The following is an 18,787-nucleotide window of genomic DNA, read 5'->3' as shown; positions in this document are numbered from 1 at the left end:
CCACTGAGCCAAAAAATCTTAGTCTAAGTTGAGGTGATTGTTCCCCCTCAGAAAATTTGAACCCAGTCTGTGAAAGAGTGAAAAGTAACAAACACGGTTTGGGCTTGAGAGGACCTGGCCAAATGGTGCAGCCTGTTTACAGCGGACCATGTTTACATACAAACTTTAGATGTGATGAGTTGAAAGAGTATACGGCTACAGAAGAGAGGAAGTCTCAGCAGAGCCAGAGAAAGGATCACAGACGCAGAGAGGAGAGAGGCAGGGAAGGGAAGAGCGAGCGAGAGAGAGAGCGAGAGAGAGAGAGAGAGAGAGAGAGAAAGTTAGACAGTGTGAATTGGAGAAACGCAGAGGAGGGGAGGGCATGAGAGAGAAAAAGTTTGGAGATAGAAAAAGTGAGAAATCTGATATGGCTGAGAGTTTCTGCTGCTTCGCTCTACACATGGAGGTGAATGTAAAACAGTCTACTGTTGGTATCTGGGGGTATCAACAGTCTGGAGTGGGACTCAGCTGTGAAGAAAGTTAATGCCTGTCTGTCTGCTCAGCCTTTCCCCTGCTCTAACATGCTGTACTTTCAAAAACGGTCCTGCTGCATTCTAACACTTCATTTTTTTTAACACCCGGCCGTTGTTGGACACTCCAGGTAGTTCAGAGACGAGCACCATACACCCTGTTCATTTTCATTTTAGATTTGTGAGAGTTGGTGAAGATATTATTTATAACTTCTTCAATTTAATATGGCTAAGGAAAAAACATATAAAAAATAACACTTAAAGCTTTTGGTCTCATCTGATTCTGGGCAGAGTGCAGTTCTTCTCAGATTAGAAAACTACCCTCTGAGATTTCTTCTCCACTGACAAGGAGAAGTAACCACTGTTTTAGGACTAACACCAATTAATAGCACTCTGGAGAGATTACACAATCAAGTAAAATACACAAAGTTAGACAGACATAACTAAAATAAGTAAATTCAAAAAGACAGAATTTACCAATCTAGACAATTTACCTGAAGAATAAATAAACTCCATATATTAAAAGGGACGTCAAGTTTTCAAGCCAGGTTTAAGCACTCAGGGCTCCCCCTATTGGCCAGACTGAAATAAATATCTAAGCGTAATAACTATCTTTTTTCATTTGTACATTAGTACAGAGGTCCACAACTTATCCTAAGAGTCCTGTTCTGCATATTTTTGTTGTGAGTAACAACTCTGATTTAAATGAACCAATGATCACCAGGTTTCTGCAGAACTTGATGATGAGCTGAGGATGTACTGTATCAGGTTTTTTGCACTAGAGAAGCATCTAAACCATGCAGGGCAGTGGCTCCTGAGGACCTGGGGTGGGGATCTCTGCCTTAGTTTCTCTCTAAAATATGCCGCCTCAGGAGCTCAAGTGAAAAGTCTGAGAAGTTTACTTGTGTTTTGTTTAAAAGAAACTGAAAAAAAATGTTTCAAGCAGCAAATTGATAAGGAATATGAATACAGACAATCTCAGCTGTCTGGGCTTCTCCTTGCTAATGGGAAAACCTGACTCCTAATCCTGGAGTAAAATACAAAATGTAAAAGTAAAACAACAGTACAAAAGAGCAGACTTAAAAATCTATTTTGCTTTGCTTGCACTGTTATTATTTTTCAGTATCACATAATTATCTGCCACCTAGGATAGTAAACAAAGATGCAGCTTACTGCTGGTATGTCACCTGAAGTTTCTGTTAGTACTTTCAGTTTATCTTGTGTTGCCGGGACACACAGTCTTCAGTATGTACAGTTAAAGATGGCAGATGGGAACACAATTATAAGCAAAGTTTGCACTGGCAGGATGAACCAGATTTGTTCCCGTTTTTGTATTAAATGCAATACTCTGTAAAAGTACATTGGACACAGCTACAAAGCAATGGTAAAAGCAGATTGTGAGTGTTACCTTTTCATGTTGCTGAATAAGGATTTCCACCACAATGTTTTGAAATTTGAGGTCCATGATGGCAGCGACGGTCTCCTCCTGTGGCCTCATTAATGTGGGGCCAAACACCACGCCCAAGTTGGCCACGGTCATTAGATTTGATTTGCTGTGAGCTGCCACACTAAAAAAATATAAATACATGTATGACATTTTACTCAAACTTCAGAGAAAAAATAGACATTCATCCAAAAAATATCAAAATAAAGAACAGATAAAACTACAGGAGGACAACAAATGCAAAGGATTGTAATCTTTAAAAGTGAACAGTAACAAATAAAGATGTAGATGGCCATACTCACTTAAAACAATACAAAATAAATGCTATAAGTGTAACTCTGCATTAAGGTTGTTTTGTTGTAACTATATGCAGTGTGAGCACCAAGTGAATGTGGTCACTCTCATTCAAAGCTCTGCTCCACTCTCAAGCCACAACGTTCGAATTAATATCTAAGACATTACTTTCTTGAGAAGTAAATGTCTTTTATATTCATTTTAAACTGGGACATCTTCAATAGAGATTACTTTAGGGGGTCAAAAAGTGGATAAAACCTTTATTTCAACTTATCTGGACATGCAAAGTGATTTCACACTCAAAATAAGATGATGTGTGTCATAGCAGCAGAGAGACTGTTTAAATTGCTTCAAAGGATGCCTTTGAAGACAAAAACATTGGTGACAACTCATATTTATAACATCTCTGAAACCATTTCAGATAGGAGTGTGAAATTCTGGCTTTGCTTCCTTTCCCTGCAGGACATGCACACAAGCCAACTTCAGAAAAAAAAAAAATTAAAGTCTCCAGTCTGGAGAATTTCACGCTGGATAATCCCAATTCAATTTCAATAGCGCTGCCTTTTTTTCTTCTTCTTTTTTTTTTAACCAGGGCTCGAATCTGCAGTGGGTTTTTATGAAATAAGATCCACCAGACTTTAACTGCCTCAGGGAAGAGGGATTATTTACTTATCTTCAATTTGCTCATATTTAGTTTATAAAAAGCATGCTGAGGTAAAACCTTGTAATGTTAGCTAACATTATTGCTTAAATCGTTCTTCCTATCCAATCCACCAAAGGCAGTGATGCATAATAATAGTCCACCCAGGGTTCTGTGGAGCACTCCTAATAGAAACCTTGACTTGAGTAGCCTGTTCTTTTCACCTCTCTGTTAGGCAGCAAAACTGGATGATTAACATGTATGATACAGGCAAAATTATCTTCCCCAAACAACTTTGCATAAACATGAAAATGACCCAAGAAAAGGCAAAAGAAAAGTCAGCTTTGTCAGCCAGCAGTCACTGGGTAGACGGAGAAGAGATGGAGTGACAGCAGGGAAGGGGGAGTGAAGAGAGTGGGAGTGAGGGCGATGGAGAGAAAAAGCATGTGGAGTGAGAACGAGGAGACAGACATGAAGAGCAGAAAGAGAGAACTGAGAGAGAGGAGGTGGAGATTGGGTGAACTATGACCACTCACTTGGCCAGATGCTTCATAAGTAGCCCGAGGACTTGTCGATTCCTCTCTGGTAGTTTGTGGACCAAACAGTGGACAGCCTGGATGCGAGACTCGGGACTACTGCCCTCTGTTCAAACGCAGAGAGAGCCATGCGCTCATTTTAATCTACATGGATTTCTGTGTAGTCCTAAGGTGGCAAAAAGCCAGCACAGATGACGCAACACTGTATACACAGTTTGAGGTATAAAATAAACAAAACACTGGATAAGTTAGTGGAAAAGGGAACCCTGTAACATTTTACAAAGCTTTTGGCAATATGAATAATTATATATAAAAAAACAAAAACAGTAAGACCTTTAAAGACACAATGATGAGAGATGTGAAGACCTAAATATTATATGAAGACATATTCATATTCATATATTCATATAAATGAAGAAGAAGTGTGATGGGCTAAACCACCTCTGAATTTGGCAGCAGGAACATCTATGCTGGCGGTGGGAGATAGCTTTACGTCGCTGTCGATATCGTGTAAAAGGTTTGTGTTAAAAACCTCCAAGATCATCTTCTAAACATTTCCTCAGACACAGGCATCTGAACGCCCACACAGCAGCACACACAGACACACAAAATATCATTACTATGGAAACGACAAGGATTTAAACATGGAAGAAAAAAATTCTTATGGCTGCTGTCATTCTTAAAAAAATATATTCGTTACTAATCCATTTTTCCTCCTCGTTATAAGGGCATGGCGAGTGCCTGATAAAAACATCAACCTGATCCAATTATAGCACTTGTTGTAATTAGATTCAAGTTTGGCTGGCTTCAAAAGCATTTCATACTGAAATTATGTTACGTGGGTGAATAAAGTGATGTTGATTTGTTACTGAAGGTTATTGGACAACTTTGCTCTAAAACCTGTAATGTTTTATTTACTCATATAATTGATAAAATGTTAAAAAAGGTAGAAAGTCAGCAAGTAAAGGTTATAGAGCAGAGAGTTAAAGAAAGGTGTACAAGTCAAACTCTCAAGACTGTTTGACAAAGTGGGAATCAACAAACACAACTAGTAAAGTGACACAATACTGAAACCAAATATGATACACACAGGAGGACACACAATGAACAGTGGTTTTCAAATATTTAAAATCTAGTTGAAATGAGGAATTTGATATATATTTTACACCTGGTGGTGACACGTCTCAGTCAGGGTGCTTTTTTTTTTACACTTTTACCTACTTTTAAAAAAATGTCCACACTAAAACAAAAAGTATATATATACAGTGGGGAGAACAAGTATTTGATACACTGTTGATTTTTCAGGTTTTCACACTTGCAAAGCTTGTAGAACTGTAATTTTTATCATAGGTACTCTTCAACTGTGAGTGATGGAATCTAAAACAAAAATCCAGAAAAATACAATGTATGATTTTTAAATAATTAATTTCCATTTTATTGTGTGAAATAAGTATTTGATCATCTATCAACCAGTAAGAATTTTGGCTCTCACAGACATGTTAGTTCTTCTTTAAGAAGCCCTCCTGTTCTCCACTCATTACCTGTATTAACTGCACCTGTTTGAACTCGTTACCTGTATAAAAGACACCTGTCCACACACTCAATCAATCAGACTCCAGCATCTCCACAATGCCCAAGACCAGAGAGCTGTGTAAGGACATCAGGGATAAAATTGTAGACCTGCACAAGGCTGGRATGGGCTACAGGACAATAGGCAAGCAGCTTGGTGAGAAGGCAACAACAGTTGGTGCAATTATTAGAAAATGGAAGAAATACAAAATAAGGGAAAATCTCCCTCGGTCTGGGGCGCCATGCAAGATCTCACCTCGTGGAGCGTCATTGATCTTGAGGAAGGTGAGGAATGAGTCCAGAACTACATGGCAGGACCTGGTCAATGACCTGAATAGAGCTGGGACCACAGTCTCAAAGAAAACAATCAGTAACACTCTACGCCGTCAAGGATTAAAATCCTGCAGTGCACGCAAGGTGCCCTTCCTCAAGCCAACGCATGTCAAAGCCCGTCTGATGTTTGCAAATGACCATCTGAATGATCCAGAGGAGGAATGGGAGAAGGTCACGTGGTCTGATGAGACAAAAATAGAACTTTTTGGTTTAAACTCCACTCGTCATGTTTGGAGGAAGAAGAATGATGAGTACAACTCCAAGAACACCATCCCAACCGTGAAGCATGGCGGTGGAAACATCATTCTTTGGGGATGCTTTTCTGCAAAGGGGACAGGACGACTGCACCATATTGTGGGAAGGATGGATGGGGCCATGTATCGTGAGATTTTGGCCAACAACCTCCTTCCCTCAGTAAGAGCACTGAAGATGGGTCRTGGCTGGGTCTTCCAGCATGATAACGACCCAAAACACACAGCCAGGGCAACTAAAGAGTGGCTCTGTAGGAAACATCTTAAGGTCCTGGAGTGGCCTAGCYAGTCTCCAGACCTGAATCCAATAGAAAATCTTTGGAGGGAGCTTAAAGTCCGTGTGGCCCAGTGACAGCCCCGAAACCTGAAGGCTCTGGAGGAGATCTGTATGGAGGAGTGRGCCAAAATCCCTGCTGCAGTGTGTGCAAACCTGGTCAAGAACTACAGGAAACGTCTGATCTCTGTAATTGCAAACAAAGGTTTCTGTACCAAATATTAAGTTTCATTTTTCTGGTGTATCAAATACTTATTTCACACAATAAAATGGAAATTAATTATTTAAAAATCATACATTGTATTTTTCTGGATTTTTGTTTTAGATTCCATCACTCACAGTTGAAGAGTACCTATGATAAAAAATTACAGTCTTCTACAAGCTTTGCAAGTGGGAAAACCTGAAAAATCAACAGTGTATCAAATACTTGATCTCCCCACTGTATGTATGTGTATATATATGTATATGAAAGTGTTTGGATATGTAGATAGGGGTATGTTTATGTGTATATGTATAAATTTATATATGTATACGGGTATGGTTTTCAGCAAGGCTAAAGTCATTATAATTATATAGATATGCATTTTTGTTGCTGTGGTTTTGTTATCTTTGTTTTGTAGGTGTGGAGCCAAGAAGTCCAGTGTGCTGTCTTGTGTTTTCTCAACATATATTTTACATATCTTCTAACCTCTTTTTCACTCTCATTACATTTCACTTTTTTCTTTCTTCTTCTTTTTCTTCTATTAATAAAAAAAATTAAAAAAATTAAAAAAAACATTTCATAATAATGGTGTGGAGAGGATGCTATAAGGGGAGAAGGGAGGCCATCAATTAAAAAAAAATTGGTTAAATCAGAATCAGAATCAGTTTTATTACCATTGTCAATGAACAGGATTCACAGACTAGGAATTTGCTTCAGTGTAAAGGTGCAATAGGTATCAAATATAACAAATGAACAAATTCATGTAAACAATTTTCAAGTATTTTTCTTTACTTTGTTGCATCACTTTTCAAAATTGACAGTGAGTGTATCCACCTGTGTTTGTTCAGAATCTGTATCCCGATGAAGAATAAGTGCATGAGAAGGTGAAACTTACTCGCAGGGCTGATGAACTCTTTGTAAAGTCCATAGGTCATCAATGGCTCAGGTAGGCTCCTACACAGAGACGAGAAGAGAATTAGGGTGGAGGTGGGAGTGGGCTGAAGGTGGAAGTGGTAAGTAGAAGTGAGCAAGGAGGACAGAAATAGCTGGCACGGTGTTTTATAGGGGCTGCACATAGCAATGATTAATGTGACTAGGCCTGTGGATGGAATTACAAGGCACACGCGTTGAGATGGCCAAGTTCATCTGAAGGTATATTCACGCTGCAGCTGGATTATGGCCAAAAGTATTTAGCTTAAGAGGAGACTGAGGAGCTTGACCTGCTTTATGCCCCCAGGTAAAATAATATAGATATGTTGATGGAATGAACCACGTTTAGATGGCAGTGACTGTTTTACAAAATGTTGAGTACAATTTATCTTCATTGACTGAAGACAACAACTTTTTTTAAACATGTGTAGGTGTACATGTTTTTGTTGCCTGGTGGGGACATTTTTTGTCCATTTCCTTGGGGTACACAGCCTTGAGATGATCCACTATTCCTTAGGAAGACAAAAGCCTGGTCCCCATGGGGGAAATACTATTGGTGGATCAGGGGTTAGGAATAAAATGCAAACTGAGTTTAAGTTAGATTTAGGGTTAGGTATGTACTGTTGTGGTTAGGTTTATAGGTCAGGGAATGGCTATAGAAATGACCGGTAAATGAATGGAAGTCAATGCAAAGTCCCCATGATGAAAGAAGAACAAATGTGTGTGCACTCGACTGTACCATTTAAAAAATATATTTCATAAACCAATAGATGGATCTTAATAAAATTATTGGATGGACACTGGGTTTTGTAGTCACCCCAATTCAAGATAATGGTCAAAGCAAACACAAACTGGGCTATAACTAAGCCACTTTTACCAAAATGAGCTAAAATTTGGTTGGTTAGTCGCAGGACTAAAATATTAGAAAATCTTGCAACGGCGATGATATTTGTAAATACTGCAATGACGATATCAGGTGTGATATACGTCCTTTGCAATGTTCACACAGATATCGTGATAAGCTCCAATTAGTAGCTGAGAGCCTTGTTTTTAAAACTTTACCATTATCTTCAGTCAACAGCCTAATTTATAGTTTACTAAATGTAAACAAATATAGGTGTAAACAGACTTACTCCTTACATCCATGATCATGCCAGTTTTAGAAAAGTCAAGTTTACAAAAAAGACTAAAAATGCACACATAATATTCAAACTAATGCTGACTGTAGTAAATGGAATAGCATTATCACTCCAGTTTGTATTAGCAATACACTAAAAAGTAGAAAAACTTCCTGGTCAAACAAAATCAAGCCAATCAAAACCAAATGTTTTGGTAAAATGATTACTAGCTTTCTTTTCACAGTGAAAAAATATGAAAGTGTAATCAAGACATTGCAAGCGGCAATGCTAACTTATTCAGAATAAGGTTGATGGCTGAATTAATACTATGCATGTATGGCCTTTAACACTGGCAATCACTGACAAAAAATTCATAACCCAACAATAATAAACTCTTGAGAAAGTCATATGACAATAACAAGGGGTGTGTCCAGCAGAATAAAAAAAAAAAAACTGCATTAAATGGAGACAGAGCTATAACTGAATGATTTAACTGTAATGAATACATTTAATATAAAACAGTCACAGAAAATATAAAGAATAAAACAAAATAGTTTTTAGGTGTGAACATGTGGTATGTCATTCCTCTGATGCTTACCTCAAATAAAGCTTTAATGCACTTGTGATTGTCTTCACGTCCCAGTCTTCACTGGCTGATAGATCCACTTCATTGCTTTTTTCATCTAAATGAATCAGACAAAACATTACTATAAGAAATACAGATACTTGGCATATAAATTGCATTTAGACAAATCTGTTCACACGATACAAAGTTAAAGGCTATATTATTTGACGTTCCACTTAGCAAGTCCTAAAATGAAATATAAATATGTAACTTGTAATTAGCCATAAGAGGATAAAAGACATCGCTGGTAGCACAGAGTTGTGTGTATTCTCAGTGGATGTGGAAAGAAGTTGGAGTTTGGTACAGAGCTGCTAGTTTTATACTCATTAGAAGTTTAATTAATCCCTTACTACTTCACTGACTCCACAGGGACTCCAGAGGTGTGTTATGCTGAAAATTCAGGGAGCTTTAGTCACACCTTGAGAAACCTCTGTTGAATTAAAGATGATGTGGAAATGCAATGAGTCAGAAAAAAGTTAGAGTAAGATACTTATAGTGCATAGGGCCTGAGTCACCACACCGGTGTCTGGTAGGTGGTCTTCTAGTAATTTTCTAATTTCATCTTGGCTTTGCAGGAAGGAGGGCAATGAGTTCCTCTGCCTACACCATCTACATAAATGACCTGTTCAATGTCAGTTTCTGCAAAGAAGGATTTATAGACAGGCGTGTGTCTGTATTCAAGATAGATAGGATCTGCAGACTCCTTTTGCACTAATAGGCCATCTCAGAACATTCAGGTCAGGTAATCAGAAAAAAAAGAGAAAAATGCTGCAGCAGCACAACATTTAAAAAAACTATTGTAAAAAACCAGCAGCTGAAGTTCAGCTCATTGTTTTGATGTTAAAGGGTCAATGTGGCAAATATAACACAACAGGTAAGTTTAAATGTAGGGGATATGGAATGATACTGATCAAAGCAAATACCTTTTTTTTACCACACACAATTTTATAAAGGAGAAGTCGGTTGATTGAAAAACACATTTTCTGATCATCAAGCATAACCATGATTCCTCAAATCTGTATGTTTTACTTTTAAAACTTCAATAATAATAAAAACATAATCCAGGATTTTTTAATCTAAATGCTATAAAAACAACGGCTTATTGCCCCGACCGTCTGTAACAAAGACACATACAGGATCTCACTTTCACAGTTTTCTTCCTGCTGTATGGTTGTCTGTCATTTAATAGGGGTTGCTTTCTTTGTTCGTTCTGTAATATGATGGGAGAGCTTTTTATCAATGTGTCCTTGCTGACTGCACTGTGGCCATAATGATGGCTGAGCGATGAAATAAAAGAGAGCTAAAGAATTTAAAGTCTTTTTCTAATTTAAAGCAGTTTCAAGGCGACCTGAGAACTGCTTTTTGTTTTATTAAAGTGTTCATGTGTCTGTGGAGGAAATCAAATGGATGAAATCTGTATTTTTCTATGAAACAGTAAGAACGGGGATCGTGATTATTACGCAACTCCGAATCTAAAAAAACTTTTTAAAGTTTTACAGCAAAGTGTTAATGGTGTGAATCTGCAGATTGGCAGGCTGGAAGGTTTTTTGAGCGAGAGGAAGCTGAGACAGTCTGGCGACTGCTTGACTTCGTTGTCATTCTGAACACAGAGCTGAAAGTGAGCTGGTGTCTGCTGGAGACAGCAGGAAACCACAGAGCAGACATAGAGCTACAGAGAGGACAGAGAACAAGCTCTACAGGAAAGAAGTTGCTTGAAAGGGAATAGAGACAAGTGAGAGGCATAAAGGCAATCGAGACAGGCAGCTGACAGAACAAGCCTGCCACGAGCAGAGGAGACGCTGGCTTGGTGGGGTGTTGATGAAGCAAAACCTAAAAAAGCACAAGAATACTAATAGGACATACGGTGGCTGGCTGACTGTGTGGAGAGTTTAAAATTTTAATCAAAGTAAGGCAAAGATTTACACTCCAACTTGTTGCATTTTAGAGAAACTTGGTACAGATAAGCTGAGTCATGCAGTGATTTCCAGTCACTACATTTTTTAAAAATCGTTCAATTAGACAACATCAGGATACCACGAATGATCAAAACTTGTTTTTTAACTAAGCAAAACTTTATTTGTGACCACAATTTTAACTATATCAGAGGCAGAAAAAAAATAAAACTTACCAATCATTAATGAGAGAAGTTTCTGCACCTTAGAGCTCACTCCCCCAACTCTGTACAGGCCTTGGTCATCAATACCTAATCAGTAATAATAAAACTGATAAGACACAACAGTGACAAAATGATAAAAACTTGTGGATGGACATTTTTTTGCAGATTATTAATATTTTATAAATGAAGTAAGTTTGGTATCACAGTTGACAATTTGCATGAAGAAACTGGAAAGTAGGTCAAGTTTTTTTTAACAAATTAGGTTAGAAATTCACGAGAGCACTGAAGCTAATTAATTAGAGCAAAAGCACTACTCAATAAAAAAGCATTTGTATATTTAAAGAGCAAGCTGCCTGAAGCACCTGCTCCCTGGCATTTATTCCAGTTACTGGAGAAAGTCTGCCCCCTTGTGTACAAACTAAGACGTTATGCAGACACTATTACATTACAGACCAATATTAAACACTTTGCGGCTTTCTGGACTGAACCTTTCCGTGCATTCACAAGTAAATATAAATTCACTTCACCTCTTGTTTCTATTGCATTGATGGAATTCTGCAAGAAAGTTAACCCCACATCGTCCAACTGGGCGTCAACTAAATGTGGAGAAAAAAAATAAAAAATTAAGCTGTTTTAGCAAAACCCTTTTTTTTAGAAAGAGTAGCAAGAAACTTACTTCCCCTTTCTTTAGAAAGAGTCCTCCCAAGATAACATCCAAGCTGATGAAAAAAAGCATATATATTTATGTTTTGATTTCCAAACATATAGACCCTTATGTCATTTAGTAGTAACTACATATGTTTAAGTAAAAGAAACAAAAGATAAGTGTTCTATAGGGCAGCTGTGAAAGCTGATCAAGGAGAGTCTGTGGCAGATGATGATGACACATTTGAGGCTGACTCACAGGTTCCTTCCCACCCATGGCCTGCATCCAAAACTTGTAGTCATCCTCTGAGAGGGACTGCACAGTGAGGACCGTCCCCGGCCTGTAACAGATGCATACCTCATTAACTTTAGACCAGGCCTTAGAGACGTGTTCCAGTGTCAAGATGAAACATTCTGTGTATAAGTATTCTCTACGACAGTAAAATACTCTCTGTCAAAGGAAACAAGATTTTCTGTAACTACAAACTTCAGCTTCAACTGCTTTATGACCCCTACAATCATTTAGGACCAAATGGGTATAAAATAACATGACAGTCAGACGAGACAAGCTCGCTCAAGTTTCCTTTCTATTAATACTACAAAGAACGTGCTAGGCATGATTAAATAGGGTGACAGAATGGGGTATCTATTGCGGAAGGGTGTGATAAGCGCTCATACCCTGCCCGCTGCAATTCAAAACACTGAATAACATTCAGTAAGCATGTGAATTTAAGCTCTTTAACATAACGAACAAATGTAAGATTGATTTAATAATGCTAAAAAAAAGCAGCATCAGAAAATATTCTTGCAAGAGCCCTCCAAGAGGCATTTCCAGGTGAACAAACAGCGTTACAAACAGCTTGATTCTATAAAGGGGTTTGTAAAACAGAGTGAGGCGATAAAGTACCGATCTGTTATGTCCAGGTCTAAGCAGAATCTCCTGTCCAACGTGTCTGTTGTTTTGCGAAGACAAGATTTGAGAGTGACTGACTCGGTCTCACCCTATAACAAATAAAATAAAAATACTTAATGGTGACACTCAAAATGTTTTTTGGGGACACCAAATATCACAAGCATAACAGAAACAAATAAAAAAGCAGAGCATTTTGTAAACACTCACAATCTTTCCACCTGATCTGTGGTCAAAAGTCACCATGTGCAGGATCTTCTGCTCTTTGACAAACGTACAGTAGCGCTTCACCCAACTTGAGCCAAAAGGAGGAGGTCCTTCACATACAACACAAAACACACGTCTAACACAGTCCATGTTGATAATCAAAGTTCATTAGCGCAGTTGTGAAAATTGCATCAAAAACTGTCATTGTAGTCTCATGTGAGTATACTTTAAGTAATAGCAATTTTGTGATGTAAAAATACTGATTACAATATTTTTATACATCTTTGCACAAGTTCTTGTTTTAAATTGCTACTTTGGAGAACATTCACACACAGAGCTATCTACAGCTATCTTTATGGGGACATTGCATTGACTTCCATTCTTTTCTACAGTCTAACCCCGACCCCAAAACCTAACCTAAACTCAATTCACACCTTGGTCCTAAACCTAACCCCTGACCCACCAAAGGCATTTCCCCTCATGGGGACTAGGTTTAGGTTCCCATAAGTACCAGTTGGTCCCCACAAGTAGGGAATGCCAGCCCACACAAACACACACACACACACCATGTTCAAACTGTATCTAAGCCTCACGTTTTTCTTGTACATAAAGGTAGCCTTCAAAACTGATTGGGCTGGTCTGTCTGTATTCTTGGGGTGCCTCTTTGATCCTCTTCATGAGCTCGTACACCTCGGACCTCGTGCCTTCAAATCGATTCCTTGTCTGAGTGAGAGGAGCAAACACAAACTCCAGGAAGTGCCTTACTGATCTACTAAAAAATATGGCTTCCTAAACAAAATGTTACAAGTGATTTCTTTTTAACACAAACTATTCAACATATTAACTAATTCTGAAAAATCTGTAAGACAAAAAGAACATCAATGCATGCTATTCTCTGTAGCTTTGTCATAGTGACATATGTCTATGATAAATAAATAAAATAAATGCAAACATTAGTTCCATTAATTATTTTGATAAAAATATGATGAGAAAACATTAATATTTCTTACATTCTGAATATTGATCGCAAGTGCTCTTTTATAATGATCAAAGTCCTTGGCGTGCTCGTAACCCTGGTGGTAAAAAGTGAATACAGTCTGAAAGAAGGCCAGCATCTACAAGAAATCAAAGAGATAAAAGTGTGAGGTTGTAGTAGGAAAAACAAAATTTCTAACAAGGTTACAGTCCTGTATTGTAACAGAAGGACCAAATCATCAAAGATCACCAGTAATGCCAAGCTGTAATTAATCTGCATTCCTTTAGACACTTTATCTTTGTTTTTCCATTAAAACAAACCTTAATTTTTACTATATTCACAGTATCAGATGTATTATGTCAGACCAGGTAGTTTTTTTTTTCTAAAACATGGTGTTTTAGCAAACCAGTAATAATATTTAAAGTCCTTTTTATGTCCAGTTTGTGTGAGGCTGACTCACTGAACTAAACGAAGTCTGTAACTTTTAAAGCTACAGCTCATGTTTACAAATTTATCCATTTCTACTTCTTAAAGATTATTTACCAACTAGTTTCAATCTAATCATACGCCCTATAAAATGACTACTAAAACCTATTTAAAAAAAAAACTGCAATGTGATTTAGTTTAATTTGTCATGAACATGTGAGCAGACTAACACTGTAACAAACTTTGATTTCATGTTTTTAATGTGAAAGCAAAGCTTACATCTGTGCTCAGCACAGCGACTCACCGGTTCCACGCACTCAAACTTCTTTCTCTCTTGGATCTCCTGTAATTTGCACACATATTCAAGTGACGACTCCTGAAAGTGTTGTCTCACAGCATTCACCTGGACGTCTGCCTGGAAGAGGTGGGGAACACACACCAGGATAATTATAGCCACAGACAGACGTGGGGAACCAAGGAAGAAACGCTTTCAACACTATAGTTTGGGAAACTGCTATGCCATTAAATTATTATAAAAAAGACATCTACAGTTGACAGATCAACTTCTATAAACCATTTAAGATAATAACAATATTCCTACGTAACAAGCGTGTCTCCGATGCCTTCATGACAAATATAATATACAAAACCCTCCATCATTTCACTCCTCATTTAGACAAAGGAAAGCCACACAACCCCCACCTAACAGGAAAAAAGAAGAAAACCAAGAGAAGCACTTAGAAGAGGAGTCTCTCTCTTCAAGGACAGGAAAGGCAGAACCAGTCAATGTCAAAGTGAACTTTATTAAAAAGAAAAAAATAAAGGAATTCAGAGTACTCAGAAGATAAGAAATGTGCTCTTGTAAAGGAAAGTGCCTTTTCAGCTTGTTTTAAAAATGTTTAACCTTCATTTGTATTTTATAGATTTTTGACAACATACTGTAGCCATCTCAGTAAAGCCATTTTCATTATTTTTCTGTGTATGCACCTAAGAATTATTTAAATTTTTCTTGAACTTTGTTAATACTAAAACAACAGCAGTGTAAAACAATACCAAACACCAATCCTTTAAGTTTAGTATTCAAATGACTGATATAGTGAGAGAGACTACCTATATACTGTATATACTGTATAATGCTAACCAGAATCGCATGGCATTCTGGGGGATGTAGGCATAGGAAAGGCTTTAGCCACTCAATGTCCCATGGTAAGCTGGTCCTTTGGTAAGCTAGCAACAGTGTGTTGAGTAACATTCATCATTCACCACCATGCCTCATTACCGCTTGAAAATACATTTTATTTTTTTTAAATGACATGGAATGAAAGAAGTAAATGAGTGCTACAGCTTGAGAGAAATTTTTGGATAAAACTGGAAAGGCCAAGTCACCAGTTTGGCAGTCTTAATAAGCATTTATTCTCCTTGTCCTTATTTCAAATAGGTAAAACAAAGCAAAACAAAAAAACTAATCAATAATTATCAATAGTGTGATATGAAATACTTATATTATGATACATTTTTCAGCCATATCGTCCAGCACTACATCCATCTATTCATTGGCTTTGCAAAAACAAAAAGCACAAGCATGCAAACTGATTTAGCAATTGAGTATGACAGCATCTGTTTAGGAACTATACAAGACTTTCACTTCTTCCAAAAGAAAATTGCCATTTCTAAATAAAAATATCAAACTGGCAAGAATGAGGATTGCATTCGTAAAACAGTAAAATTGGGCAAATCTTGTTCACTAAAAATCAAGGGCTGCCCAACTTGATTTCACGTTAAACAAGCATTCTTAAAATTCCCATTCATTAATCAGAGAGCTGACAAAAAAACGGATTGGATGGTTGATCCAGTTCATGACTCTCACGGCTGTGAACGAATCACTTCGACTATTTACACACGTGTGTTAAAAATCAGTGTTGGCACCACCGAATCTGCTGTCATAAGAGTCAGAGAGAACATAACATACTGTGGAAATAATGTTCACAGACTCAAGTGTCTTCTTTGGGCATTCACAACCACATGGCATCAACACAAGAGCACAGAAGCTTTGTTACATAAGAGGCTGCTGAAGACTTCAACATTTGAAACTGTGGTTTCAAGTCTGTGAAGCTATTGTTGTGCAACTATTGTTCTAGACACTAAAGAAAACCATGGCTGTCCTTAGTGGTACAGTAGAAAAAGAAAGAAAAAAAGCATTTCCTTTGCAGGCAAGTGATGAAAACCACTGCTTGTTGGCACACACTTTTCACCAGATGGTGACAACAGGCGACTTCCTTATAGCACCAAGCAAAATAAACCATTTCAGCAGATATGTCTGTTTAATTTTGCTTTTTTGTCATAATGATTAGGTGGTCAGAGACTTGAGGCAAGGGTAAATACCTCTTGTAGTTGTGGCTCTTTCTTCTTTGCTGACATGTTCAAAAGTTTTTCCAGAGAGCTGTAATATTTTTCGGTTTCTTTTTCGTACTTTTTTCTTACCGCCTTAAAAGAAAGGGGGAAACAATGTGTTAGTTTAGGGAATGTGAGTAAAAAAAATAAAATAAAATAAAATTCTATACCTTGTGTGCATAACAATTCATTTGCTACAAGCATGAAATAACAAAATAGGCACTTTTAATCATTAAGGTACATCATGCATCCCAGTAGATCCATTAAGTCCAACAAAACAAACTGAGAGAAAAGGAAAAGAACCATTATGCATTACCTTTACTGCACCGAGCTGATCTTTCCTGAACTTCTCCAGAGGTGTCATTAAAGTTTCTGTGATATTCCTCATCTAAAGAGAAAACAGATATCATCATGTTAATATCAGTAAATTAGCTCATTTAAATAATTGTGTGAGGTCAAAATTGACTGCTGTGTAACACTTTTTAACACTTTTTGACATCCTTTTTGACTGTTGCAAGCTCAGACTTTCTTGTTTAGATTGAATTGGATGATATCTAACATCTAAGAATTACTCTGGAGGTTACGTTTCAAAGCAAGACATAAAGTATCTGACTTAACTCAGAGCTGGGCCATTATGCTCTTAGTCTCAAGTAAATGTATAAACCATGTTCTCAGCCATTCTGTCTACTGTAAATTCTACTAAAATATTTTTAAACTAGGTGTGAACTTAGTATTCATAAAAGCAAGACAAACGGCGATCATAAAACTGAAACTTGGACTTTAATGATCAAAGATGAAACTTTTTTCCTGTTTTTTTTATTTTTATCTGCTGTACTAAAAATGTGGAAAGTGGAACTGTAAGTTTCAGAAACAACCTAATGCCTGTGATAACATAAGATCAGTGTAATTTTCCTGTGGTGTTTCTGCAAGCGCTGACATGAGGGCGTGTGTGTGCTAGCATGCCTGTTTCCCTTACTTTGCACTGTGATGTCACCACACTGTGCTGAGGAGTGCTTACCATTGTGGTCTGAGCCCGGAGCAACAGTTCTGTAACTACTGATGATGGTTTCTCACACTAACTTCAGACACTACAGGTTTTAGGAGACGGCCATTTAAACAAAGTCCTGGGTTTCTATAAACTATGTATCTCTGTTCACAGGAGTATGACAAACATCTATAATATTCAAAAGCAAAGTATTCAAATGACATAATTCAACTTTCCGATTGCTGAGTGTTTTGTTTCTTGCAGTTGTTAAAATACCTAACTTTAATACTGCACTGTGAATCACAAGCTACTTTTATTACAGACTGAGAAGTTGTTCAGTTGTGAATTTGCAGCCTATTGCTGCTTATGACATCCAGCTTGTTATTTCAGAGCTTGGGTGTAATAATGCCATCATGCACTCCAGTCATCTGTGCAACCACTCCCAGGCAGGTGATGTGACAATGACTGTGAGACACGCCGTTCACATTTTTCCTATAGTAAGCAGCTGTAAAGTAATTTGCTCTGTCTAATGAATGATGTAAATGCATAGTGCATTACAAACAAATCCTTTTGAGTGTTGGTCTAAATTTATGATGGACGACGGTCAGAAACTGAAACCTAATAAACTGAAAGCTTTTTGGAGAAAACACAGTAAGAGTTTTCTCACAGTTAAAAATTGTGTAGGTGAGTGTGTGTGTGTGTGTGTGTGGGGGTGGGGGTAATAAGAAAGAGATGTATATAGTACATACATTTATTCTCTCACTCCATTATTTCACTTTTGTGTTTTATGTCAAACAAATATGTACAGTAAAATGTTTGACCAAATACAATACATTCATGTTACCACTAACAGTCTGGACTTGTTCTTATTTGTTGCACTAAAAGAAAAAAAAAATCTATTTTATGTAGTAATTATAACTGAAATTTGAATATTAAAGTTACCACCAAAAAATTTAATAAAAATAAAAAAGAAAATATCTCACCGTATTCTCATTTATGGGACAACTGAATGTAGTGTCAATTTGACTGTTTAATGAAATAAATCACATTAATAAAGTATTTAAAAGGGGCGTATTATGTAAAATCTACTTTTTAACCATTAAATACATTTTCTTGTGTACTTGGAGTCTCTAAGAATCTAGAGAAATTAAACTTATCTTTATAATCTGTTTGGGTCATATTTTTCAACTCAGTTAAATGACCTGGAATTCAGTTTTTCAACTATGTTTCAGTTTTCTCTATTTTATATGACATTTTCTGAACTATTACTTCAGTCTTTGCAAAAGAACTGCCAAAAAAGGTTTTAATTTACAAATTACGATTTATTCATTCTCCTCTGGCTCTGGGTCAGACTCTGGCTGGATGGACAAGTCGTCTGTTGTTGACATGTTTTAATTCATTTGTAA

At 37.2% G+C, this 18,787-nt stretch overlaps 1 protein-coding gene across 1 annotated transcript in view; it reads right to left on the bottom strand.

Annotated features, from left to right (window-relative positions):
* arhgap10 (Rho GTPase activating protein 10) overlaps positions 1-18,787 on the bottom strand; it is a 46,427-nt gene that overhangs the window by 14,157 nt on the left and 13,483 nt on the right. Inside the window, exons 4-18 of the mRNA XM_014022470.1 lie at positions 16,713-16,784; positions 16,388-16,489; positions 14,310-14,420; positions 13,614-13,718; positions 13,197-13,326; positions 12,607-12,713; positions 12,394-12,488; positions 11,746-11,827; positions 11,518-11,560; positions 11,369-11,437; positions 10,854-10,928; positions 8,699-8,783; positions 6,948-7,006; positions 3,424-3,529; positions 1,918-2,077 (exon numbers count right to left, since the gene is read on the bottom strand). Of these exons, the coding sequence (XP_013877924.1) occupies positions 1,918-2,077; positions 3,424-3,529; positions 6,948-7,006; positions 8,699-8,783; positions 10,854-10,928; positions 11,369-11,437; positions 11,518-11,560; positions 11,746-11,827; positions 12,394-12,488; positions 12,607-12,713; positions 13,197-13,326; positions 13,614-13,718; positions 14,310-14,420; positions 16,388-16,489; positions 16,713-16,784 (1,401 nt within the window). The remainder of the gene's footprint in view (positions 1-1,917; positions 2,078-3,423; positions 3,530-6,947; positions 7,007-8,698; positions 8,784-10,853; positions 10,929-11,368; positions 11,438-11,517; positions 11,561-11,745; positions 11,828-12,393; positions 12,489-12,606; positions 12,714-13,196; positions 13,327-13,613; positions 13,719-14,309; positions 14,421-16,387; positions 16,490-16,712; positions 16,785-18,787) is intronic.

Source organism: Austrofundulus limnaeus, unplaced genomic scaffold, assembly GCF_001266775.1.
Source record: "Austrofundulus limnaeus strain Quisiro unplaced genomic scaffold, Austrofundulus_limnaeus-1.0 Scaffold331, whole genome shotgun sequence".
Taxonomy (NCBI): Eukaryota; Metazoa; Chordata; class Actinopteri; order Cyprinodontiformes; family Rivulidae; genus Austrofundulus; species Austrofundulus limnaeus.
This window is presented reverse-complemented; position numbering and strand designations above follow the sequence as displayed.